General features: G+C 41.7%; 4 protein-coding genes and 1 non-coding gene across 5 annotated transcripts; 3 read left to right on the top strand and 2 right to left on the bottom strand.

Moving 5' to 3' along the window:
* Positions 1–1,078: 1,078 nt before the first annotated feature.
* Positions 1,079–4,236, bottom strand: LOC129601986 (prosaposin-like). The gene is given in 7 exon segments (XM_055500908.1): positions 1,079–1,370; positions 1,372–1,445; positions 1,669–2,067; positions 2,273–2,385; positions 2,684–3,207; positions 3,514–3,711; positions 3,933–4,236. Coding segments are annotated over 7 exon segments (1,569 nt in total). The 5' UTR covers positions 4,076–4,236; the 3' UTR covers positions 1,079–1,252.
* A 414-nt stretch (positions 4,237–4,650) lies between these two features.
* LOC129601987 (5S ribosomal RNA) lies at positions 4,651–4,769 on the top strand. Its single transcript, XR_008692333.1, has one exon. It is a non-coding gene; the product is annotated as a 5S ribosomal RNA (ribosomal RNA).
* Positions 4,770–6,127: 1,358 nt separating this feature from the next.
* On the top strand, positions 6,128–11,348 carry LOC129601983 (TWiK family of potassium channels protein 7-like). Its single transcript, XM_055500907.1, has 6 exons — positions 6,128–6,804; positions 9,182–9,279; positions 9,421–9,519; positions 9,666–9,819; positions 9,913–10,235; positions 10,600–11,348. Exons 1-6 carry the CDS (start codon positions 6,519–6,521, stop codon positions 11,098–11,100), a joined length of 1,461 nt encoding a protein of 486 aa, XP_055356882.1. The 5' UTR covers positions 6,128–6,518; the 3' UTR covers positions 11,101–11,348.
* Positions 11,349–13,108: 1,760 nt separating this feature from the next.
* On the top strand, positions 13,109–19,000 carry LOC129601981 (potassium channel subfamily K member 2-like). Its single transcript, XM_055500905.1, is given in 5 exon segments — positions 13,109–14,008; positions 14,010–14,121; positions 17,498–17,739; positions 18,094–18,508; positions 18,629–19,000. Coding segments are annotated over 4 exon segments (1,308 nt in total). The 5' UTR covers positions 13,109–13,459; the 3' UTR covers positions 18,499–18,508; positions 18,629–19,000.
* A 1,958-nt stretch (positions 19,001–20,958) lies between these two features.
* LOC129601980 (uncharacterized) lies at positions 20,959–25,919 on the bottom strand. The gene is made up of 10 exons (XM_055500904.1): positions 25,694–25,919; positions 25,115–25,433; positions 24,745–24,874; positions 24,516–24,681; positions 23,801–24,154; positions 23,035–23,465; positions 22,653–22,935; positions 21,461–21,635; positions 21,274–21,391; positions 20,959–21,210 (listed from the first exon to the last, which is right to left on the bottom strand). The coding sequence occupies exons 1-10, from the start codon at positions 25,917–25,919 to the stop codon at positions 20,959–20,961; spliced, it is 2,454 nt and encodes an 817-aa protein (XP_055356879.1).
* Positions 25,920–26,304: the final 385 nt, after the last annotated feature.

Raw genomic sequence — 26,304 nt, 5'->3', positions numbered from 1 at the left:
CATTCATATAATAAAACACTAGTACTTCTTTTCTGCGTTTTTTTGTCTAGATAGAATCACGCCGTTCGTTTTCACTTAATGCGCATAAACATTTGTTCATAAGCTGCGGTAATTTTTCGGTGGATTGGAAGTCAAATAGTGGTATTATTTAATTACTTAATATCTAACAACATGGTCAGTTTTATCATCTTTTAGACTGCATACGACCGACCATCTACTCTAGAGTAAGTATACGTGCTTCGCATACAAGCGCTTCCACATGAGTGTGATTTCCTACCATAAAAAATACGGAGCAAATGGTGTTGATATGGCCGAACATCCCTCGAAAATATTTTCAGGTAATACAGTAAATAATATTCTCCGGCGTATCTAACATGTAAATTGATGCCCTCAAAACCAACAAACAAGTAAATACCGTTCTATAACCAAAAACAGATTTTGGTTTCTCCACGCACAGTAGGAAAATCTGTCATTATCGTAATCAAGACAACTCTAGGTTATGCTAGCAGTGTTTCATGCAAAAAATCTTTACGTAACCAAATAAAATGTTTCACTATGTTTTTAAAAAATGCCTGGCAGCTGTTGCATCGGATGAAACGGTCTTTTGCCGACACTGGTCGCCACTCTACAGATCCACAAATTGATTGTACACCATGTTAAAACATACACAGTTCTAAAATTTTAGTTTAACCGTACTTGTTACTTTCAAAGCGAAACGGTTGAAAATAAAATTATCCCACCATTATCCGCTTAAAGTAAGAATGATATCTTTGGCTGCAAAGGTACGAGTAAGAACTAATAAGAAGGATACCTTTGCAGATGCTTCTTAGCAGAAACAAAAAAAGTGTATCGTATGAATGTGTATCAGTCAGTGTATGTAATGATATGTATTGCATATTTCCGACGCCTTCCTTCACCAAGCATACTGATCTTTGGTCAAAAACAATGTACAGACACGGAATTTATAACGGTTACTGTGGTAATACCGTATACAACGTTATTCTTTTTGTGCATATGTAGAAAAAGACTTCGTAGATGCTTTATTGCTAAAACTGTATTTAGAAACATGGGAATAAAAATATTAATTTTTTTATAATAAAACGTAACCAAAGCATGCAGAGAGACTCAACAAGTTCATGGAGATTAACTGACAGCACAAACGGGAAGGAAAGCATCAGCGCCATCACAAAGTTCGCAATCGAAAACAATATTGATTGCCGTACACGGCATCTTTGGCGATTTCTTTTATTGGTCACACAATTTCACGGCACGGCACACACCCTCGATCGAGAAGCTGTGCGGCGATCTGCAGAACGTAAGGCACGTAAGTCATCACGGCGGTTTCACACTCGGTTCTGGCTTCCTCCGGAAAAGACGCAGTACGACTTGATGAGATTCGACAGACGCACGTTCTCGTCGTAATCTTCCAGCATCACCTTAATAACCTGCAAATTCAATCCGCATTTGAATGTCACACGTTTTACTTTATAAATAGCAACGTGCAACTGCATATCGTTTAACAGCAATATGTAAAACAATGGGCAATCAGATATGCAATTTAAGTCAGTGACTGAGGATTAAAACCCCAAAACCTCTTGCAATGCACCAGATTCCATCATTTTGTGCTACCGTTATCCAGTAATTTACATCAACTTCATTCTTACAAACCTTAAACACTTCCGTGCAAGATGTGCACGTCGCCGCGCCGCAAACTTCCGGTTTCTTGCTCTTGCACAGTCCCAGTCCGGCGCACACCGTAGCGGGATCCAGTTCGTTGCCGAGGATGACCAGAATAGCCGGACCATACTGATCAATAAATCCGACACAATCGTCCCGCACCGATTTGGGCATCACAGTGCACACACGTTCTAAGGCGGATTGGATGGCGGCTTCCGTGTAATTGTCTTCCAGCATGCGGTCCAAATACGACATCACAAACTCACAGACAACGCATTCCACATCGTTTTTATAGGCCACCTTTTTCGGAGGGGGCGGTGATGATGAGCTAGCACGGACTGCGGGAAGGGAATTCAGGTTGAGAAGCATGCGGCTCAATGGCAGCTGAATCTGTAAGAAAACTTGAATGAACTAACTATAACTTCAATGTGCATTAAGATTTCAACTTCATGAATTCTACAATCTACAGTCAAACTGTTAAACAACACGACTATTTCTGCAGCTAAAGCCAAGATGAAAACAGCAACATGCTCACGACGATCAACCGTCGATTATTTCCGGACATAAACAGATCAGCGCATGTCGGTCATTGTACTGTATTTGCTAAAAGTAAACCCATCAGCTGATCCGCAAGTGCGAAGAAAGCACGATCATCATAATCGCGCTCTCGCCGAAGTTCGGAAGTTGTAAGCAACCAGCGCAACAAATCTAACCAGCCATTCACCAGAATGCTTTCGAAAATTACATATATGCAGTCTAATTAAAAAATCTGGGTAACGAAGTAAACGAACATCATACGAATGATACCGTTATATTCACTAAAACATTCCCATGCTGTTTTAAACGAGAACATTTTGCACGAGAAACCCGTGAGTTTTCCTGCACGATGAACCGCAGTCGTTAAAGCTGAGCAATTGAACGGAAATTACTATTTACAAAATATTTAATCAAACATTCCAATCATCCATGCCACGTCCGCATGTCATTTCAATTTTACCACGCTTACCGGTGTAAAGTCCATCTTCTTGGTAGTCTTGCGTTGCGCGTAGGGCACCAACGGCAACCACCACTTGGCTTTTGCCGCTCTGCATTCCCGTGCAGAAATTCAACTGCGAGCACACCTCCTCCGGATCAAAGAACATCTGCAGCCGGGCATAGATCTGCGGCCAGTACTGCTCAATGACCGTTTTGCACAGTTCCGTCAGAGCCGGATAGCCCGCCTGATCGCACTGGTCCAGCAGCATCTGCTTGAACTCATCCTCCGTATAATTGCCAATGTAGATCTCCTTGGCATCCTCGAAGAAATTGTAACAATCTGCGCAATAGTTGCGATTCGATGCAGCAGGAGCGGGAATGGGGAGATTGGTAGGAGGCTGTGCGGGAGGCTGTTCTGCTGGGAGAGAGCAGAAGTTGATGGTTTTGCAGATGGTCCGGTCGGGCACGTTGGCCGACAGCATCTGACGGATTTCTGGAAGATCCGTTGTCATATCCGCCAAGCAGTCAGCACGACGGCTCTTTTTCGGAATGCGTCTATTAATAAATATACCGCACAAAATTAAAAAAAATCTGCCACAAAAATCAGGCAAACACCAAAAAAGCACTTCAAAAAACTGTTAGCAACTTTGAAACAAGCCATTTATATTTAAGCTTAAGAAAATGTAAGTCCTTGTACGCAAAATCCTGCTAAACCTAAATGTTGAAAATGCCTAAAATTTATTAAAATAAGCTAGCTATACGAAAAGTACTAAAAGTACCTAAAAGTTATGACTAAAATTTAAACTAAATATTATGGAATTCATGTACTATTTAGCGATCGAGCTCAATACTCGTACTTACTTGCAGCCATCTCTCAGGTACCCGTGCATGCCGCTTTCCGAGGTGTTCACGGCCACCAGATCACGAATATCGTCCATGAGATCATCGCACCAGCGGCAAAGAATGGAGTCATCCGAAGGCTCGGCTTGCTTTCCCCACACGGACTGCACGCAGTGCGTAACAGCTGAGCACTGCTTGGCATTTGCAACTTTATCGCACCTAAAAACCAAAATAATTAATAACAATCTTTAATTATTCTGCATTGCACAATAACTGTGCTCAGTTTCTTACGGAGTCTACCAGTGTCTACGGTACATTAGGAGCACAACTGACTCTTAGTTATTAATTTATAGTGACTTTATGCCTAGCAAATCATATAAAATGCATAAAAATTAACCTTCTCTACAGAAATATAAGTCTATTTTTGAACTAGTAATTACCAGAAGGAAGGACCCCATGTGCATTTGTTGGAGCCAACTAGACGTTCCTGGGCTCGATGAGCGCCTGTCATAGAGGATACTGCATGTTGGTCTGCCACGCACACCGATATCAAAATCGGAAATAGTAGTACAAAAGAGTTCATCCTTATAAGGTAAGATCAAACATCCAAGTTGCTAAAACATATATTCACAATTAGTCAATTACAGAATTTAAAAAAATAAAGTGGTTTCGTTTCTCAAACAATAAGAGCCAAACAGCAACCCAAGGACAAGCTGCAGCAAACGCAAACAGAAATTTCCTTCTGTCGTACTGTAGCTCAGTAGCTGGTAGGCACGAGACATAATCTTTGTGGCAAGCCGAACTGCACACCGGGCTGTGTTTGGTGAGCCACATGGATAACAAATGCCACAAGGATAACCATTAACCAGTTGTCCAGTTATGGCCGGCGAGGAACTCATAACTGGCGCCGGAAATCAACCAAATTTGTTCAAAATTTGCAGTTTGCACAATACTCTGGTTTAAGTTTTCAGATTATAATATATCTTGCAGCCTGTACAAGTGTAGGCAGTGGGCACATCTGGAAAAACATGGTGAGGCTTATCACGTGTGAAGATTGTTTCTTAATTAATAATTTTTAGAAGCAGTTAGCACAGAAAATTCTCGTTACCATATAAACTGAAGGGAAACACGTGCGGTGGCAAAAATTTTAATTCGTATGTCTACGACCATACCACGTAGAAAACTCCCGATCCCGTTCGATCTCGGAAGATAACCTACGTCGGGCCCGGTTAGTACTTGGATGGGTGACCGCTTGGGAACACCGGGTGTTGTAGACTTTTTTAATTTATTCTGGGCCTTTTTATTTTTAACATTAGAAACGATTGAATGATTGTACACAGGTGCTGTATTTTTCTTTGCTACAAGTATTAAAGCTAATAGTGTTAGAACTACATAATTATACTGCGGCAAAACCTGATGTTTGTGTGCTTGTATGTATCGTCAATGCACTGTTCCTTTAACGTGCGCATATTTGCAGGCAAACAAAAATGGTTTAATTCCTACATAAAACATGTACGACTGCTACAAAAGTGTTTCATAAAACACAAAACATAAGAGGAACTTATAATGCTAACTGCGCTATTTCGTTAATTGCAAACAAAACATGTAAAATTAATTAAAATACACTAAAAACAACTGACAAGCACTTACGAGTCTATCAAACCGCGAATACTATAAATTTTAATAATTAGGGAAAATTTACGTGGGAAAATTCTAAAAAAGCCTGCAACCAAAAACAGGCGTTACTTACATCATTATACTGTAGTGCTCGTACTATTAATAACGGTACAATGAATTCCGCACCAGAAAAAAAGTAATTGGGCGGTATCGTTCTGATCCTCTCGCGCAGTCACTTGTGTCTGCCCTTTCTGACCTTTATGTCCGTTCGCACTCCTTGAACTGCTTATTACTCCCGAAACATTTTTTGACGTTGAACTTGCGCATCATTGCGTGCGGTAATATGGAAGCAGGTAACACATAGTATAGTACAGCTCCTTAAGAATAACAGCACTGTCACTACTTTGTAATTTCACCCTTTAAAGTATTCCGTAATCTTTATGCATTTCTGCAAAAACAAAGCAGTAGCTGCATATCTGCCCATTATATGCAAGGTTGGTGTGCATTTTTTTCCACAACATTTCTCCTTTATAAAGAATTCAAGGGCCTTTGCAGTTTAAAAGTAAGTACACAACTTACAAGTAGTTAAACTATTTCATTAGAACTTACAAAACGAACTCTTAAGTGGTTTAAACACTTTCGTTTACGGTTCATCTTGAGAGCAACGAAAAGTGGTTAATTGAAATTAATGGTTTTTTTTAAAAAATGAATATGTTTCCTTGAAAAAAACGGTCTTCTTATGCGCTCTTTATTTGACAACTCGATCCGCACTTGGTGGATGGCTTGCTGGGCCTGCTGGCAGCCTGGCACCAAGGCAGGTTACATCTGTAACCAGCGGCTGCAAATTTCTAAACCGAGCCACTCAATGGGAAGCGGAAAGCGGCACCGGATACGCCAAGCATTCCACCAATGGATGCGCACTTTACATTCATCCGGCACGTCGATCGCCGGATACCATTAAGAAAGAAAAAACCTACTTAAAGCGTGTAAACTCCACAAGCATATTATCTATCAACACATTGAGGTGAAGAATCTCACTCCATGATACACTTTTCATGATGCCAGCCGGCATCTTCTGATCCACAACGCGTACACACTCGCGTCTATGACGCTATGCGGTGTCAGTTTTTTTGGGGTCAACAGCTGACAGCGGATCCGCTTGGACATTAGGCAAATTAGCCGGTTAGTTGAGTGATATCCCCCGATTTGCAACAAAAAAACACCGCCCCAATCGGTTGTCTAATTATGGCCGCTGGTGTTTTGCTTTTGAACATGAAACAAATAGGCCAATATAACTTCTTCCATGTCACAACTCAATCGGGAATTGTTTCATAACGCGCCAACTGTCGGAATTGTGGTTACGATTGTGTCTATGACTGCAGTGTAAAATTCTCTGGCTACTGTTCATTATGCCGGGCGGAGCGGATAGTGAAGAGGAGACGGACAATGAAAAGGACACCGGATGGACGGTGAAGAACTGCTGCCGGAAGACCATCGCCTTCTTGTTTTCCCATATTGGCCTGACCGCACTGGTTGTGGGATACTCCATTATGGGGGCGTTTCTCTTCCGGCATTTGGAATTCCAACACGAGGTGGACAAGATGGGGACCATTCGGGAATGGAAGAACGACACGGTGGAGGCACTATGGAACATCACGACCGATGTCCACATGCACGAGCTATTCCAGGTACCAAGTGTAAAGGATTATCCTAACGACCTTTACTGAAAGTCAGAATCTAATAATGAGCATACTAAATATGAATTAAACGATCTTGTTTTTGCTCTTTGAAGCAAAATATAAAACTGCAATATTGTTTAGTCTTGTAGGAAATACGTAATGATCGATGTATGGTATGGTAGCGTTATTTGTAGCGGATACTTGATTGATCACACTTGCAGGACGTGTTATAATTATGGCCGTCACTGTCGGTTCAGGCAGTAATCAAGTCAGTAGTACTTTGTGTAGCCTGTAATGTGTGCATTACATCGAGTTTCACAGTAGTTAAGCACACTGAAATGGCATACTCGCCTGTAATATGCAAGTGTTTTTTAAGTTGATTATTTTTATAAAATAAATGGTAAGTCAGTTTACTTCGGTTAAGTACTCGTATTCAAAGTAAAGATCCATTGAATATGCTCAGTCGGCACAGATGTGTTAAACTTAAGCACCATAATATAAGCTCATCTGTACGAATATTTTGTCACTAAGAATATATTTATTTACTAAAAATATTGATAATTTTCCGCGAGGATGGTCGCGGAGAAAAATTCATACACTATCAACAATGTACTGGATGTCGAAACGGGCCCCCGAAAAATCTTGCCTATTTCTAATTGTTTAGTACGAACAACATTTTTATGTCTTAATTAATTACCTAAGTGTTCTCGGCTTGACCATTTCGGCATTAAAACTGGAAGCCTATAATACTGATTTTTACTTTTACATCTTCCTTTTTATTTCAGTATCTGAGCATCGAATGAAACAATCTTCTAAATACTTTAATATGATACATTATACACATGTAACGTTATAAGACTGCAATTTTACTATGTTCCGAATAGGCGCCAGTTATCCTTCTGGTCTATTTTGAAACTTCATTATGTTATCTTGGAAAATACGCATATTCTTGCATAATGTTGGAATTGGCCTTGGTCTTTGCAGTCTAGTCGCCGGCGATCATCGAACCGCCGGTAAATATCGGTGCAACCTTAAGAAACCTAAATATTTGTGGAGCAATTGATCACATTCAGCCTGTTTACCCTGTCGCTGTTCATCATCTTCCTTTCGGCATAAGAAGACACATTTGCGCCGCAATAAAAATTTCTCTTTCCCCATAAAAAATAATGATACACCATATGGCCCAATCTGTGCACTTCCGACTTTTTCCTACGTTGTCAGATCAGAAAGTAAATGTCGAAAGTTTGGTACGCCTCATAAATCGCACATCAGGAATGAAAGCGGCACTAGTCTGGAACAGACCGGAAAGGAAAACGGACGGACCCGGCGACTGTCAATCTGAGTTGGAAATTAATGACCCCATCCGGTCGACACAGTGTCTAGCAGCAATTCGAACTAAATCAGTTCGGCTTGTTTTCCTAATCGATCGCCCACGTTAGCCCAGATATAATTTAATTAGTGCTGGCATTCCAACGCGCGCTGCCCAATGCCGGTGTCACTTTTGTCCCCAATCGAAGCGTTCCGGAATCGAATACTTTACACTTGAGCAATGCAATCATCATAATTTGAGAACGTGTCGGAGCATTCTTTACGGTGTCTACGAATGCCTTATATTTGTATTTAGACAGTAACTGATATTTGGTCGCCAGATCAAAAAACAGCTGTTAAGTTGATCTAGAACATTATCCATCTACTTGCATCGTTACCAATTAATTCGCTTCCAACACATATACATAGCGACAGCGATAATAAACCAGGTCATTCGGGAAAGAAACGCGATTTTAAGATTTAAACCTAAAGTGGCAACAACTACAACAGTCGTCTTTCGCAATTTAGTATATCTGTCATACATTCGCATCGTTCTTTAATTGAATTGCTATTAAAAGACTACGCAACATCAAGCGAAACTGTGTTATTATTTATTAATAAACCATTGAGAATGCCGGTTGCGTCATATGGTGCGGGTTTTGTGGACCGCTTTTTTGCGATTGACAATAATATGAAAGACATGTGGAGGAGTCCATTGACCTTTCTCTCATTAGAGCTTGAAAGTACTGATCATAGAAAGTTTGCAATTAAGACAGCTCTAGGCTTACGCGTAAACAAATAAACATTTCACTTTTACTGCGATAAAAAGTGTACTAATATTTTGAATAATACGATACTTGTACATCTTGATCTATGAAATCATGCCGACCATAAACCAAGCATAAACTTATCAGGTAGGAATTATACGTACAGTACTCTTACTGCTCCTGGTGTATTACCAAACTCAGAATACTCTGTATATTGTAACTTTTACTCGCATCTAATTCGAATAATTGGCTCTACAGAATAACTGCACATCCACCTGTTCTGTCCAGTCAAATGAGACAATGACCAAATTCCAAAAGAAGCCAAGGACCAGCATATTATGCAGGCGGAAGCAGCTAAAACGGCTCTGGTTGAAAATCTATGGACCTTAACGATGGACTTAAATGTTCTTTGGAAAGTATGTAGGCACTCCAAATTTTTTAAAATATATGCATGCTGCCATGCACTTATGAAGAAGACTGCAAACCACATGTTGATATATGCTGCCGCAAACGTAAACGCTTGTGAATGAACGTCTGTCACGTCGCAGTAATTGCAGGAAAACTGGACACAAACCGCTGAAAAGGAAATCAGCAATCTGATCCGTCAATTACGTTTATGGAACGAAGAAGCCGAAATGCGCTGGTACAAACCAGCCGTAAATGCTCCACTGTCTGCATTCCTACCCTGATGGTTAAAAATCAGACAAAGGTCAGTCGCATGTACTTACGCCTACTGTAAATATTATTGAGGATAAAACCGCCGGCTGCTCATGCTGCATGTATTGCTGTTCTGCATATTCAGAGCAACTGGACGACATTAGCCATGGACCGCATTGAAGAATTCCAAAACAATATCAGTGACGCCGCACAACAAGGTTTCGAGACCAAGAAATCCAATCCCAAATGGACATTCTCCAGCTCCTTCTTATATGCTCTCTCCGTAATAACAACGATCGGTTAGTATTTACATTTCGGCACAACATATAAATAAAGAAAAACTGCTGATAAGTAATCACGATGCCGCTGCAACACACGTGCTGTGCTTGCAGGTTATGGGCATGTTACGCCCAAGACACAAGCCGGCAAAGTGGTGACGGTGCTCTACGCTGTAGTAGGAATTCCTATAATGCTGATGTTCTTGTCCAATATCGGGAATTTACTAGCCAAAGTCTTCATTGGGTTGTTCTCCTACATGTGCCGATGCCGTTTCTTAAATCCACCGGATCCAGTACTGTTGCGTCACCGAAAGTTGAGGGCAAGTGGTTTCTCCCGCCATCGGTCTGCTAAAGGTCAGCTGCAGCCAAAGCCAACGATTTCTCATCAGCGATTCTTTCCACCTGATGAATCGTCTAATGTTACTCCTGGCGACGAGGTATTCGTTCTTTAAGCAAATGTTTCTGACGCAAAACATTTTAGCAGTTAAACCGAAAGTACGAGTACGTACCTGATCAAAAAATATGATGCCGAAACACTCACATGTGCATTTATACTCGTATTAACGAAACCCTAAAGCACAGGTACCTCTAAAAGAAACCCTTAACTGAAATGTTTTTATTTAATAATATGTATTTGAGCTTAATTCAGTTTAACTGTAGTTAATATTCGCTTACGTGTAAGAAACTCCTTTGATGATTTCAAGCATCACTGGCATGACAGAACTGAAAAAAAGTAGCCAACAATCATATTCACGTAACGTATTTTGAGATTCAAAAAAATCATATATACCATATTTCTAGACGGCTGCACCAGCTATTCCGGCATGGGAACCGGAAGTGGCCGCCTTAGTGGAGCGCTTGGAGCGTAAAGACAACAACGTTCCGGTGATTGGTTGTTTGGTCATCATGAGTGCATACCTATTCGGCGGCGCCACTTTATTCGCTCTGTGGGAAGATTGGCCCTACCTAGATGCATTCTACTTCTGCTTCGTCACTCTGACGACCATCGGCTTTGGAGACTTTGTGCCCGGCGCGTCCATGCTCTCGGCTGACACATCAAATCAAAAGCTGGTAATGTGTTGCATATACGTGCTGGTCGGCTTGGCGCTGATTGCCTGCTGTTTCAACCTGATGCACAATCAAGTTCGCAGCTACCTAAAGGCGATAGCAAAGGTCATGGGAATCATTCGAGACAAGACCATCAACATTGGAAGTGCGAGAGGGATCCGGTCAAAAAGCGGCAAAGGAAACTCAAAGAAAACCGTTAAAAATATCACAACAGTTTCCTTGGCTGACGTGTAAATAATTCTGCATTTGAATTGTGTAATATAATAAGTACTGTACATTTGTTTCGGTCATTGCCGTGGTCAAGTGATCGTGTTGCGATGGTGTGCCATTGAGTACTACTGTAGTACACAATATCCGTTGTAACGTCTTGCCTGAAATCTGTAAATATCCCATGATTCTCTTGTTATTCGTACGTGTTTGACCATAATATTTGTTCGATAGCTGCAAAAGTACTGTAGTAGAATTGCGAATAACTCACAATAAACTGGAATACGGGCTCTTCAAATCATGGGATAAGGCCATATGCATTCATACATGCAGTTAGCATAATAACGACACGTGTACATGTACAGCGTAGTGAGAATACCTAGTTATTCCGGGAGAGATTTCGGAGAGATTTCACGAAATAGCCCAACCTAGATTCCTGCAGAAATACAAAGTAAATTAATTGTAAGCTCACAATCTGAATGCGTACTTAACGTTTACCTTTGTGGACCGGGTCCGCTGTAAAGTCTAAACCATGAGTAGTCTTTTATTTGAATCGCTGCCAAACTATTTGGAACCGCTGAGCTTTCGTTTCGCTTTCTCCTGTGGAAGCTGTTTTTGTTCGGTAGTGCGTATTCATATGCATATGGTGGTCAACTGATGGGCAAGAACTTGGTTTTTTTTCGCTTTGTACTCCGGCCGTAAAACTCGCATTCGGTGACGGCCATCCCTCATCGCTGCAGATTGTTGGCTTTTTTCGGGTAGCATATATCCAGCAAAGGTTAACACAACAAACAACCCGGTGAAAGCTTATGGGATAGCAACCATGGGCTGCTCAGTTCGTATCGTTTAGCAGGTTTGCCTACACATTCAAACCGTATAATAAATTCCCCCGTAAAAAGCAGGGAGAAACCCGGTCAGTGCTGTGTGATACTGGCTTCGTGGTTTTTTTGTTTATGCTATAACAATGGAAAATAAGCAAGCCTAAATACTGTAATGATCAAAGGCTTGAAGGAAATAATCGGAAAAACGCGGATTGTTAGCTAGTTTTGCTAACAATTAATAGGTATAGAAAAAGTCGCATCGTAGGATGCTACGGTGCAACATAATAATTTAACATCCTACTAGAAGGAATGTGCATGATTATATTCAAAAAACTATCAAACGCAGAGCGCAGTCACAACGTCGTTTCTGTACTGTACTTCCGCTGAAGTTCTTTCATAGACACAGAATACTTCGTCTTGTGCGGGTTACTTTGTGTTTATCCATTTGCTTCCGTTTGCGCGTCTTCGGATTCAGCTTATTGCCGAAGCACTATTACTATTGCATAATTATTGTAGGCGGAACAACTAAACATAACAAATATACAGAAAAGGTTGATATCTGGAAGGTGTAAACTGCACCCTGCATTTTACCATCCTAGTGAACGTATCTGTACGCGTAGCAGCTGGCAGCATGAAATCCAGCTGCGAGCTTAGAACTGGCTAGTTTTTTACTTGTTTAATTTTATTCTAGTGTTTTTCGGCGTAAACATTCACTTTGCTAAGTGGTACCAATAGCGAGTGGATTTTAGACATATTTATAAAAATTTTTTGTGCGTACATTATGTATCTGCACACCACAAAAACTTTAACAATAAGCACTTTACTGTGGCACTGCTGATACATGGTACGTATTTTTCTCCGCGTACTAAAGTTGTTAAGCGAAACGGCAAATATTTTCCCTACAGTGTGCTTTATTGATTTTTACCGAAATATACCCTCTATGGATTATGGGTTTGAATGGGTGCACAAAGGTATGATCAAACCTTACCCAGCAAGGTTCCCACTCCATCCGTCGGATATTTTCGTGCACAACAACTCTCTGATATGCACAGTGAGCGAAAGTGCGCGCCTGCATCCAATCAGCCCAGCTCATGCACAATAACCAACATAAACACAGTGTGCCTCGGCTTCCCAACCGGCAATTTTTCTCATCATTGCTTCCCCATACTGACACGCCTGGCAGTTAAGTTTCTTCCTTTCTCCCTGCGCCCGGCTTTCCCTTCTTTCATTCCAGCGTACACAGCACATAACAGACACACAAGCATATACACGGTAAAGTGTAAACAGCACTCCAGTAGTCAACTTTGTAGCATCTTGTCCCGCGTCAGCCCAGCCGAGTCGGTTGTTGCCAATCAAACATGACTTAACGCTCAATCCACTGTACACTTGTACTGGCGCATTAAAGGATTCGCTATCAAGCCATCTCGTGGCCCCTTTGTCTATGTGAATTGCAAACCAACAGAAAACCGTTATTTCATGGATTTTGTTGTTAACTGCAAGCGGACGCTTATATAAATTTGCCAGCAAGTGATACATATAAACCTTGCAGTTTAAATCCAACAACAATGGCCGCTGACCACGCCCCGCACGTCCTCACCCCGCTCCGCCACAAATCGGACCGTGAGGAGTTGCGGCCCCACAACGGCCGCAACAGCGACGATAATGTCCCGCGACGGGGATCCATCCGGGTGTTGCTATCGCAGACTAGCAAAGCCCTCGGACTGCCCTTCAACGAAACGGACACACCCGATCCGCTGCCGCCCACCCGTAACAAAGCCTTTCAATTCCAACGTCAGGGCACCAACTCCTCGCTGGACGTACCGCGGAGCCCCCACTCCATTGCCGGCAGTCTCGATGACGCGACCAAAGGGTCAAGTCTGCAGCGATGCTGTAAGAAGTATATTTCCCGTTTAATTGCCCATTTTATACTGATTATGGTCATGGGGGCGTACATTCTCATGGGGACACTCCTGTATGTGTATATTATCGGGCCGGAGGAGGAGCAGTTCGAGAAGGACCGGCTGACCACACCCTTTGTTATTGATGATGTGATGAATTATCTAAAAGTTCATGTACTGGCCTATTCTAATGTCACGGAGCGGAATGTGGATAATTTTCAGAATTTTTTTGTATTATCGTATCCAGCAGGCCGGAGTGTATGAGAATAAGCGGGATTTTTCGGCCGTATCCGGTATTTTGCATTCGGTGTCCGTTATTAGTGGAATCGGTGAGTGACAATGTGTGCTGCTGGTGCCAGACTAGCAGGAGAAAAAGGCGAGCACGAAATGACTTAATCCGTAGGATGACACTTGCTTGTTGACAATACAAACAAATCGATGGACCGTAAGGCAATATTGACTGATTGGAAAACGGTCACTGTCAGTTGCGTTCAATGCGGGAAAAAATACGAGAGTGACGTCTTCCCAGGGCTTAAAATGGTGTATTTATAGGTATTTATAGCGCTAGGTGCACTGATATATAATTTTCTGGAAATTATCCATTCGGTTTATGCAGTGATGCAAATGAATCACAGAACCGGCATACAAAGTGATCATTATGTTTGATTGAAATTAATATAATGACTATTGACTACACGTTCATATACTCTTAACGTGTGGTTGTTAAAAAGAATGGACATAAGTCAACAAATTCTGATTTCTGTAATCTAGTGTTTGAGAGAAGCCCTAGAAGTATTTGTGTTCAACAGTTGTAACTGCACAACCAGTCTAGTGTTTAAGATGGTTTTATGTCAGTGTTTGAATGTCTTGTGTCTTACACGATAATTTGCTTCTTATCCTTAGTTTTATGCTATGTTTATCTTCATGTTTGAAAAAATTAATCGGTAGTTTTTTAGAAGTATTTGTAATTTGTAAAAAACTATTTTGATTTCTGGATTTTGTTGCGTTACGGTGGCTATTGGTATCATTTCGACAAGGTAATTTTCATACTTTATTCACCGCAGAAGCCTGCTCAGGGCTTACTTGTGCGCCAGCTGACAGTATTTATCCCAAGCTAAATAGTGCTCGGTTTCACACAGCCGATCGATTAAACACATAATCGCACAAAAAAACTCCAACTGATTAATATTAATCTAAATGTCAAATAGCTGAACAAACTCTTGTAACGCGAACCGTCGAGAAAATTTCCCGCCATCCAGTTGAACTACCCTGGAAGCGCAGTGAAGTTGAAGCGTCAGCGTTGCTCACACATAAATGTGCAACGGGGCAATATACATCTAATGTCCTCTGTTTAATCTAAAGCATATATATGGAGCATTTCCGGTGTTGGACGCCTTGGGCGAGCGCCGTTGCGCAGCCCGTGTCCCGACCCGGTAATGAGGATGAATAAGCTGTGGCGATAACGTCGAATTAGCCAACACCCTGTCATCGTTAACGCAGTGCCTCGCATTCCCCACGCTGCTACCACGGCTGCCCTCAACCGCGCGGCTTTGTTGAGCAATACAGAATCGCGGTGGTATAGTTGATTAACACGGGGGATCGGTTGGGTCCGGTGTCTGCAGTATGCGGTGCACACAGGATCCTGCATATTGCATAGAAAGGACAATGTGGCATAATATTTTTGACAGGGGATGATTGTACTGGCAGTGAATCCAGTTAATTGAAATAGCTCCAACAAGTCAGATTAATATGAATAGCGTGACTGGCATGACGCACGGACACACCGCGCGATCAGCTGCTGCTTAGAAGAAAGCCCTGGGACGGGCCGGAGGATGCCGGGTTTAAGAAGTTTCTACCGGTTGACGATCGCCGGGCTCGACATTTCAAAGAAATTCCATATTCTCATAAGAGTTGTTATTAATGCTAGCAGCGGCCTGTCGGTTTTTTTCTCAAAATTTTCCTGTAGTTATGTTTAAGTAATTTATTTACTCTGTTAAAAGTTTTGAACCGTGGCGTCATGTAACTGCTAATCATATCAGTGTGTCCACAACAACTTAAGCAATTGGACCATTTCAAAAAGCATTATATTTTTGGCACTATCATACCGTAATTAACGCAACAGTATGCCTGAAAAACAGGACTAATAAATTTAGTTTGCTTCCAAAATATTACAGCTGCATAAAGGAATTTTGACTGAGATGTAATGCAGCAAGTGCAAAGTATTCCTTAAGATTGTGCTCTAAATATTACGGCATGAGCATGACCTCCTAATCGTAGTAAGTGATTTCCCTGGCTCGCCTCTCCAGCAAGCACTTTGCCAAAAATTTGCGTAGATAGCTTCATGTGTTGCTTTGTCTTTGCGGACTGACTAAAAAATGATAAACGGTAATTTTTTAAAAAGCTTGAATTTACGCAAGGTTATACCTGTCCGTATACGAAAATTTCCCTTTCCAGCCAGAATCCAGCAGTATTGTTGAAATATCTTTTAGTACAAAATTTCTGAGCGATGTCCGTCGCGGCAAAATGTATTACTGAAAAGTCACGTAGGTTTTTTATTTTCGTAGTTTGGCGCAAAATTATCACATCTGTTTTCCAATGCGATTAGTCAAAACTGATTTTGTACCTGCAGAAAAAACAACACTTTGTAGTTCTACCGTTCCAAAACCCGAAGTTCTGCTTTTAAGTTTCTCAGATTTCGAGTGTGTTCGCCTAAAATACTAAAACTTAAAAACTGACAACTGCATAATTATGCTCTTATGCTCTTATAGAAGTGGCGATAGAGATGGTATTATTTTCATTGCGCGGTATCTAGTCAATCAGCTTTGTATGGCGTGCGCCATGCTGGTTAACGGGACATTTGGCATTTCACAGAAAAATCGATAAAAAAACTGCTGTCTAACTGAAATAATAATAAAAGTTTGGAAATTCAATATTCTTGGAGTTTGTGTATTTATTCATCAGTCTGTTTCCGCTGCGGCGTCATCGGTATTGAGGGAATTTACCGAGCCCACGTATTCCGGAAGATGGCGACAAGTTCGCGACCTGTTTTTCAGAATCAGCTGTTTATCTTAGAGACTAGGGATTTGTCTAACAAATTTACTCGTTATGCTGCTCAAGTGGAAACCCGATTAATTCACACGGGGGATGAAAACCACATCCAGCATCAGCTTGTCAGACAAACAAATTATTCTTCCGTCTTGCGGCGTTCCATTGCTGCTCCGAAATTTATTCACGCTAAACAAAACCATTAAAAATCAGCAAATATGTATTTTATGTTTTTGCATTTGGAAAAGAAATAAAAGCGCCATAATATACATCTTCTTCAGTGCGTAGTGTGTTGAATATTTTAGCCGGAAGACAGTACTAGTACGTAAATACGGTACACAGTTCAAAACATAAATGGATTTTTATTATCTTAGAGGCAGTAAGTCAGACCGTTAACATATCTTACTAATGATCAGTTATTTTTATTTAGTTACAAACTTGTAAGAAGGCTAATAAAACCTGGTGTATTACAAAGTTTTACCAGCATCGGCAATATGTCATTGATTTTTCCCGCAGAAAACGCGAGGGGTGTTACGGCAGTGCCGTGCAACAACGCGTGCATTAGTCTAATTTAATTGTGTGGACGCAGTTGAATTAAGTAAACGACGCGTGTTGGCCACGATGGTCACGGTTGGATCAGTGCTGGTGTTTTCTCTACAGGCATTGGAAATCCTCCAAGGACACAAATTGGTAAAGCAGTTACATTTCCCTATTGCTTCTTTGGAGTGCCTCTCTTTCTCCTGTTTCTTTACGTGATTGGCGACGATGTGGGCAAACTTATTGCTGTCCTGTATCATCAGGCCGTGTGCTGCAGTATGTGCCGGCACCGCGACAAGACCGTCATGGCGCGCCAGTTTGCCGGCGGAGCGGAGTCGCTAAATGAAAGTTACCGGCGAATTCAGGTATAAAAAAATCTTGCGTACGAGGGTAATGTACAAAAGTCAAAAATGCACACATTCTTACACAAAATTACAAGAAACATTTATTTGTGACATTGCTATAATGCTACATATTTTTAATACAACTATCCCACTCGAGGGTTTTTCACGTTCGAAGTGACCTGTACCATTAACGCTTATTTATAACTGACTGTACGGAATTTCTTTGCAAATGAATGTCTTACGCAAACTGTAATGTTTCCGAAATTCCAGAAAATCCATATTCAAAGATTACTGGATGTTGTGTTGTGCAGCATTTCTGCAAGTACAAAGTGTACAGCGGAGTGTAAATATAGAGCTGCCATTATGTGATTGCAGGCGTGCGTACCTGTGTCGCTGATGTTGGTAATTATTGCTTTTTACGTACTGCTGGCTGTGCTGATCTTCGGCCTATGGGAGAACTGGGATGCCGTCAACTCTATTTATTTCTGCGTGATGACCCTAATGACCGTGGGGCTGGTCGATGAGATCCCGGGCGATAAGCCGGATCGTTATGCGGTCGGCTTTAATCCGACGGCGGCGCTTAGCAATACCACGCATATCCGCCGCAGTTTAGTTATTGTCTACATCATCTGCGGCTGGCTGCTCATCTCGGCCTGCTTCCATGCCGTCGCCTCCAGGATTTCTCTCCATAAGAAGAAGAAACATTTCAAACTCACACACCAAAGCCGCAATACATCTTTGATATTTCGCCATAATGCCCAGTCCAACCCGAATTTCTAAAGCCATTCCGGTACTAAGATGATATTGCATTAAGTTTAGCATTAAAAAAAATATACTTATTGTTGCGGGTGTGAATGTTCAAAACAACCACTATGTGTTATATTAAATAAAATAGTTTTTATTTTTTTAGGTCACTGCTTTGCTAATATGAATGTCCCCCGCTCTGACCAACTGATCATCCACAAAGTCGCTCCGCACCTGACGCTAATGGCCGCGGATCAGTCTCAAACCGCGCTTTGTTGCACAGGAGCGCGCCCCGATTATCTGTGCGAATTTCCCCCATTTAGCAAATCCGGCGGAAAAAGAAACCAGGTCACCAAAGCTATGCGTGCTAAAGGTTGCAGTTGCCGGCTGGATGGAAAGCTGTATATGTCTTTCTTTATATCCCTTATTCCGCGCGGTGGTCAGTTGTAAATGAATCAATGATCTAAATTTGATTGCAATTTTATTGCTTGCCATTATCCAGCCATGCATGCATACACAACATGACGGTTTATACAGATATCGGCTTTTACGGTAAATCATTGCCATTCTTCAGTGAAGGACAAACGTTTAGCTCTATAAGCGTCATCACTAAAATAAATCTTCGGATATACGCTGAGTTATGGAGTGGTCAGTTTACCGGAAACGCTAAACTGTTATCGATAAATCATCTTTAAATCCCTATACAATACATACTAAATTAAATAATTCAACCTGCAGCCTATTTTCTAAAATTTCTCATGAAATCGGGTAAAGTTAAAATAGTCAGCTGTCAATGTAACTGCTAAATGCTACAGTTGTAAATGTTAAATCCTATATCTATGCTATGTACCGACAGATGCAATAAAACGTCAAAACAAGATGTGGAAATACAAATCATAGTTACTTATTTACCTCACTGTAGTTGTTACGAAAGACGCGAATAAATTCTTTGCGTTTTGACGTTAGCATTAAAGAAATTTTTCAACTTTCGGCAATCTTTCGATCCTTACTATCTCTGAGGAGTCCTCGTGAAATACACTTTTTCTCGAATCTTTATTGGCCAATTGGTAGAGAATAAGAACAAACAAGACATGTACAAACGATAAAGTTAATATGACATCATGATGTGATAACAAAATACGTACAACCAGAAATATAATCCCATGCCTAGGCACCCTATCGCTTCCTCCTCTTGCCGGCTCCTCCCCGATTCCTGCGGTGGACTTTGCATTTGCAGTCCAAACGGTGTTTCGGTCCCCCCCGCGGCCCCAACCCCGGTATCATGCAACCACAACTGCCATAAAATCCACCCCGGTCCTTTTGGAACCGGGTGACACTTGCGGAGGTGTGCTGTTTGACCGGCTTCTTACATTTCTCCGACCGGGACCGGGACCGCGACTTGGACCGAAATCCGCTGTCCCGGCGTGCGCATCGGGAGGTCGATTTCTGTGGCATTGTTATAAAATAAGATAACTTTGCACGTAAAAGGAATATATGAAAACGGTTCCAAAGTATTGTAGGTGGCGAAACTGAACTTTTAAATGTTTTTTTTCCACTGCTGCTGAAAAAGGGCACCTTTCTTGTTGTTGTCAGCACAAAGTTATCAAAACTGCCTGGCAACGTCATATCATTGAGGTCAACGTAAAATGCTCTGCCCTCAATTCGATACACAGCTGAAGGTCTTAATAAAGAAGTTAAGCGCACTTTCCACCGGAAGTACCAGTTATGAACTGCACACTTCCTTCCAATACCAACTATCCCATTGCACTACATTATTGGCGGTGGTGGCCAAAACGATCCTAGAACGTATTTTGTAAATCGATCGTTAACGCATTCATCGCCTACGAAAAACTCTTGGAAAGTTGTCTGGCTCTACATTTTGTTAGCGATATCAGCGTGCCTGAATGCCGAAATTATAAAAGCATAACAAAATTATGCAATAAGGCATCTCGTGTGCAAGTACTGTAAATGTTGACCTGTTGTACATCAGCTGGATCGAGTGAATATTGCACGTAGAATTTCATTTAAACCTGCATATCTGACAGAATTCTGCTGCATCGGGCATGCTATTGTAACTATTGTAATTTTTGTTTTTTATCAGATTATCTGGGCCAAATCTTAGGGAACTCGCCTTCCTTTCGGGTAGGAAAATAAATGTTGACTTGCAGAGCTCCTTTCGGGTAGGAAAATAAGTGTTGGCTTGCAGAGCGGCATTATGTGTACTGAAGTATTTCCCATAGTGCTGCTGCATACAGTATACCAATAAACAAATCGTAATACAGTATCACTTAATGATAACGACAATCCGAGTACTGTATTCCCAATATGCGAGTCTTTTCTAACTGCAACTCATACATAACAGGCAGTTCTACATTTTTAGGTTCTTACTTGGCTTTGCTGCGCTCCACTCAGTTATTTCACCAATTACGAGTATAAAACATTCAGAATAACTAGAACTATACTTGTACACAAATAATATGTAGATCTAATGTAGAGTTAAAGGAGTAGCACTGATATAGCTAATATTGTCATCACAAAGCTTGACATTGCGGCTGTTGCCCGACCAACTAATCGGCATTTTAACGCACTGAACTTATTAGGTAGATCCATCATATGTTTCTCCCATTCGGCTTCCATGACTTGTCCGTCGAAATAATTAACCGGTTCACTGTAGGGATATTCATAGCCAGGTTTGCATTCACATTTGTATCCTCCCATTTCGAAGCGCCTGCCCATGATCGGAACACACTGCAAAACACATTCTTATAACCGTACAAAAACCTCAAGTAATTCTGTGTCGCTGCGACGTACATAAGATGATGTGTGATCACATCGGTGGCTGTTTCTAAATGCGTTTGGAGTATTCAACGGAGCGTCACATTGGTTTAAGTCGATTTCCGACAGCGGCATCGTCACCGCAACGACTCCTCTGTAAAAAAAATTAATTCACGGTCAACAGTAACCGATCGTTCAAATTTTCACGCTGCTGTTTACGAACTGGAATTCCACTGCATCTCGGATGCTATCCAGTCCAAAAAAAGGAACAGCATACGTTATGACCCATTCTTTAATGTGTCCATGACAGCTGTAATACGGTGCACTCCAGTGACCGTCATTCAGATTCGGCGCCAGGTACTGCTCGGGATAACGGTCATACTTTATACTGTATTTGCCTTTAAAGTGCACACTGATTACATGCAACATATTTTGAAGGAAATCACTAAAGCCACCCCTTTTCACCCTCGTTTTTTATAGCCACCCCTTTTCCCACCCCCTTAATTACAGGCATACTTTTTTTACAATCAGTTAAACAAGTACACCCTCTCTGCGGTTATTACAGACATCCCTTTCATTGCCCATTTTAAGGCATCTGTGATTTACATAAATTTTATATTTCACCGATGCCGGCGACATTTATAAACATTCTGTTATTTATCACCTTTCCAGTAGGCAAATGACAATACCAACAAAACGTTTGGGTCTTTGATGGGAATTGTATTGTACGAGATCCAGCATTTCTACCGCAGTTCCGTCTCGCTGCCCATTTGCCCTTGTGCGGCTGTTAATGGCTTCAGTGACTTCTACACGGATAGATTGGTACGACACTGCTAGTACTACTGTTTTATTTTCCGCCGAGCAGTTAGCCGTCGATTTTTGGAAGCTTCTTCCATCACTTCCTGAATGAGCGGTTGGTTGTGACTCACAACCCCATCGTTAATCCTTAGAACTTTCGCACGCGTACTAAAAGCGTTTTGACTAAAGTATCCCCCTGTTACGCTACGTTGCGCATTTAATTAACTGCAAAAATATGTCTATAAAATACAGGGTGAAATTAATTAATTAAAAAAGGTGCCTATTATTAAGGGGGTGTAGAAAAGTGGTGGCTATAAAAAACGGGGGTGTTTGGGGTGGCTATAGTGTCACCCTACGGTATTTTGAAACGTAAGCGCTTACATGCTTACATGCATTTTGCGTAATTCCTTTACTCACAGCTACCATTCATAAAATTAATTAGCCATCTGTAATTATATAGGTAAGTATTTTGTATTCTGAGAGTGCGTTTGATATATTTCAGTTTTCCATTTGTTTTAAGATTTGGGACTAGTGTTTGCACCAAAATACAGATATTGCACGAACTGTTAAAATTATTTTAAATAACGTAACTAACTGTTACAGGCCAACAAACGAACCGGTACGATCGCCTCTAATTCGCATCCTGGTGGCGAATTTGGTTAGTTGTGAAGCCGGGCTAGCTTTCCACCTTTCCTTAACGGCCTTGAACCATTCCTGGTTAAGGTAAAACCGATCCTTAATTCCGTGTAAAGTAGCCTGGTCCGCGGCGAAAAATGCCAGGGCGTTTCGAGACGTACGTTCGGCCGTCGGTCCAAAATGCACACGACCCGGAAACTTGCTGTTTTCGTAATAAATCCCGCTACTCAAAATGCGCATGTCGCCCATAACGTTTGCCAGAACCTGTGAGTACGTCAAGCTGACAGTTACAACACAATAAAATATTTTAAGGCATACTAGCTAGTTCGAAAGAGCTTCTTAAAATTAAGTGAAAATCCTTACCTCAGAAAACAACTGATGTTCGTTCAACGGTAAGTCAGCCGTGCGTTCAAAAAACAACTCCGTCGGATCAACAATCTGATTGTAAACGCTGATGAAATGCGCTAGTCGCAGTGCTGTCCGAGCCTGATTTTCCAGCTGGTACTCCTTTCCATAAGCGACATTGCCTTGTAATTTTAGATGCTCCGGACGGAAGTGGCGACAGTTTTCAGGGTTAATTAAGCGCATAGCGCGCAGTGTATTCAACAGCACACGATTAGAGATAATATGGGAATGCCGCACAAGCATATTGGGTAACCGTAAGGGCAAGAGTAATGGTACACCGCATTGAGCCGGATTGGATGACTGCGGACAAAATAAGGGAGTAGCCGAGCGGACATTGCGGTGAATAATGGGATCCACAATAGACAGATTTATCGGCGACATCGGGAATCCTAAACAATAAAAGCCCGTAAAGTTACAGACCATGCAGTGCAACTAGACAATCAAGGAACCGTGGAAAAATCATTGAAAATACCGTGCACATGATATGTATAGTAATAAAATGATAAAATAAAATGTACCGTATACACAAACGAGCTATCTAGTACAAATTGCTGTTATTCCATTTTTATAAGCATGAACTTAATTTGCCCGTTTTAGCTCCGTGCTACAATAAACTTCGTCTGTAGTACATCTAATGTTGGAATCCAAGTTGGAGATGCTTCCACTGATGGACATGCGATTATGTATATTAATTTTATGACTGCATGCTGTTAGTTTTACTTGCCTGCAAAATTCATAATGCCATGATAGACATGCGTATTAAAAGCCTGCCATGTGGGCAGATAATCAAAGGGCACCGTGGTTTTGCCGGTCAGCGTGACCACCGGCAGTCCGTCCGGACCGTAAACAATGCGTCGACCGTCAGGTCCCAAAGGCTGGCCGAAAGCGTCGTAGAACTGGGATCGGTTGGATGTGAACGGATACAGAGGCCATCGGTATCCTTCCGGACTGGATAGCGGATCTAATCCAAACAGGTAAGAGTAGGGCCGCTCCCCACCCAGAGGCCCCAAGTAACCACTGGGGCGTCGATGTAAATAAATGTCAGATGAAGTCGCATGTTCGGTAACCACACGGATGTCTGCAACAAAAATGGTTGCACAGATTTTGGTATAAATATACGAGTACGACAACGGGTACCTCACGATGACCTTTGACTTCTAGCTCTGATACATGTCTAAAACCTGCAGTACATTGGTGAAAACAGGCACAATTATAAGAAATGCGAAATTTCTCGGTCTGCAGGAGCAGATAGATATATGTTTGAGTAGCCGATAACGGTTTTGTAATAAAGCAAGTTTATGTGCACTTATATGTTCTGTTAATTTGTGATATGTGATAAGTATCAAAATACTTATTATGGTTATCAAAATATTTGCTATGGTACAGTATTTTTAAGGCAGACTATACTTTACAGGTACGAAAAAGCTTTCGTTACATACTCCCAATTTTTTCGCATTCGAACTTGGCCAAATAGTCGACTTCAATAGCTCTTTCGATAATTTCTCCTTGAAAGGGACCAATCTGCCAGAATGGCAGCCGATAACCTGGCCGGCACCGGCAAGCGTATCCGCCGCGTTTTAGACCATAACCCTGGAGTGGCTCGCACTTCAAAGATCAGAGTGTTATGCAAATGACCAACATGAAAAACACGGAAACACGCTTACCTACTTCTGTTGTGCGTTTCCTACAACGATCAGTACCGGCATACCAGTTGGGCAGTGGATTTCCTTCGCTAACGGGACAAGGATTCATATCAATTTTTAACAGATCCGTCTCTACTACAACCGCACCAACGTACCTAAAAAATATTAAACCATTTAAAATTAAATATTATTCGATGCATGAAAAGTTTACGTAGTAGGGTTTACGTACGTATACCGGTATACGGTATACAGCTTGGCATAGTACGTTCACTCATCAAACTTTTGCATTTCCACGCACGCATGATAGAATCTTCTTGTAAATTTGCACGCATGATAGAACCTTCTTGTTAACTTGCAGTATTTAATAGTTATTAAAAGAGAAATTTGTTTATTACTTGTGCCGTTGTAAATGCCGCCAGGAAGTATGCCTGGGATGAAGATCAAGTACCGGCGAAACGGCCGCAATTAGCCATTTATTGGTCCGGCCGCAATCGAAGTAAGGCGCCGTCCATTTCACTGAACCGGGGTCCGCCTGTGGCTCGGGTGGACCAAAGAATTCGATGTTTTGTTCCGTTCCGTTGGCGAATTTTATGTTAACTGTGTACGTGACTTTGGCATAATCGGCTGCAGCGGCATCCGGTAACCAAGAAGTATACCAGTCGTTCGTACGGTACAACGTGTGCGTATAGTTTGCAGGCGAATTCGTCACGACTCCTTATATAACACAGAAATGCGCGTTAAACGGTATTCATGATGAATGATAATCGCAACATTGTATTTATCTAAACAGTAAAAGTCAATACAGGGTTTTAAAGTAGAAAATTAACTATACTTTACAGAAAATTAAGAAATAACATGCTGTACTTGAAATCCTGTGTTATAAAATACTGGACGAGATTTTGAATCGCAGTTACAATATTATTGTGGTACATTAGACTGTTTATTCCAGCAACTGGCGTCGCTAATTCAATTACCCAAGTCCTCAACATTGGTCATCAGCAGCGTCGAGTAGCGATGTGGATTAATGGGATCATTAAAATTATCTCCACGAACCGCTCGCGGTGCAAACAACGGGAACGTCTTGTTGAAGTAATCCCGGTACCAGTTAGGATAGCTGCAGTTTACATCGAAGTACACCGCGCTGGCGTTGATCGCCCGATTGGCGGCCACATCGGCCAAATGGGACAGATAAAAGTACATCAGTCCCGGCTCGTCCGGGTCATCCGCATAACGAAACAGGAAACTGTAGAAGAATGCCCGGTTGAGCGCCATATTGTGCACATGCACCAGATTTGTCCGGTTGGGGAATAAAGGATTAATATACAAATCTTTGATACTCGGCAGGTGGGATATTACTTCCCGCGGCATAAACAGTTCATGCCGCGGCCGGCTGGCACAGTTTAGTCCGGTAATGGAGCGGAAGCGGGTAAGAATTTCGTGAAAGCGGTCACTGTGTTGGTGCTCAAATTGCGCCCATACCGATATAGCCAGAAAGAAATACAGCAGTGCCGCACTCATTCTGGTAACCACAAATTGAGTTACCATTTGGGACCATCGAGATCCAGCTGAATAGTCATTAGTAAAA

Source organism: Paramacrobiotus metropolitanus, unplaced genomic scaffold (genome assembly GCF_019649055.1).
Source record: "Paramacrobiotus metropolitanus isolate TYO unplaced genomic scaffold, Prichtersi_v1.0 Parri_scaffold0000307, whole genome shotgun sequence".
In the NCBI taxonomy this organism is placed as follows: domain Eukaryota; kingdom Metazoa; phylum Tardigrada; class Eutardigrada; order Parachela; family Macrobiotidae; genus Paramacrobiotus; species Paramacrobiotus metropolitanus.
This window is presented reverse-complemented; position numbering and strand designations above follow the sequence as displayed.

What these genes read in the sequence shown, in the direction of transcription:
- LOC129601983 (XM_055500907.1), top strand. Translation starts at nt 6,519, where the DNA reads ATGCCGGGCGGAGCGGATAGTGAAGAGGAGACGGACAATGAAAAGGAC. An exon ending in CGAGCTATTCCAGGTACCAA is followed by an intron (nt 6,805 to 9,181) that starts GTGTAAAGGATT and finishes AAATTCCAAAAG; the next exon opens with AAGCCAAGGACCAGCATATT. An exon ending in TGCGCTGGTACAAACCAGCC is followed by an intron (nt 9,520 to 9,665) that starts GTAAATGCTCCA and finishes CTGCATATTCAG; the next exon opens with AGCAACTGGACGACATTAGC.
- LOC129601980 (XM_055500904.1), bottom strand. Translation starts at nt 25,919, where the DNA reads ATGTACTTTTATCTGTCCCATTTGGCCGATGTGGCCGCCAATCGGGCG. An exon ending in AATTAGAGGCGATCGTACCG is followed by an intron (nt 21,636 to 22,652) that starts GTTCGTTTGTTG and finishes TGCACTTTAAAG; the next exon opens with GCAAATACAGTATAAAGTAT. An exon ending in GTGATCACACATCATCTTAT is followed by an intron (nt 21,211 to 21,273) that starts GTACGTCGCAGC and finishes TGTGTTTTGCAG; the next exon opens with TGTGTTCCGATCATGGGCAG.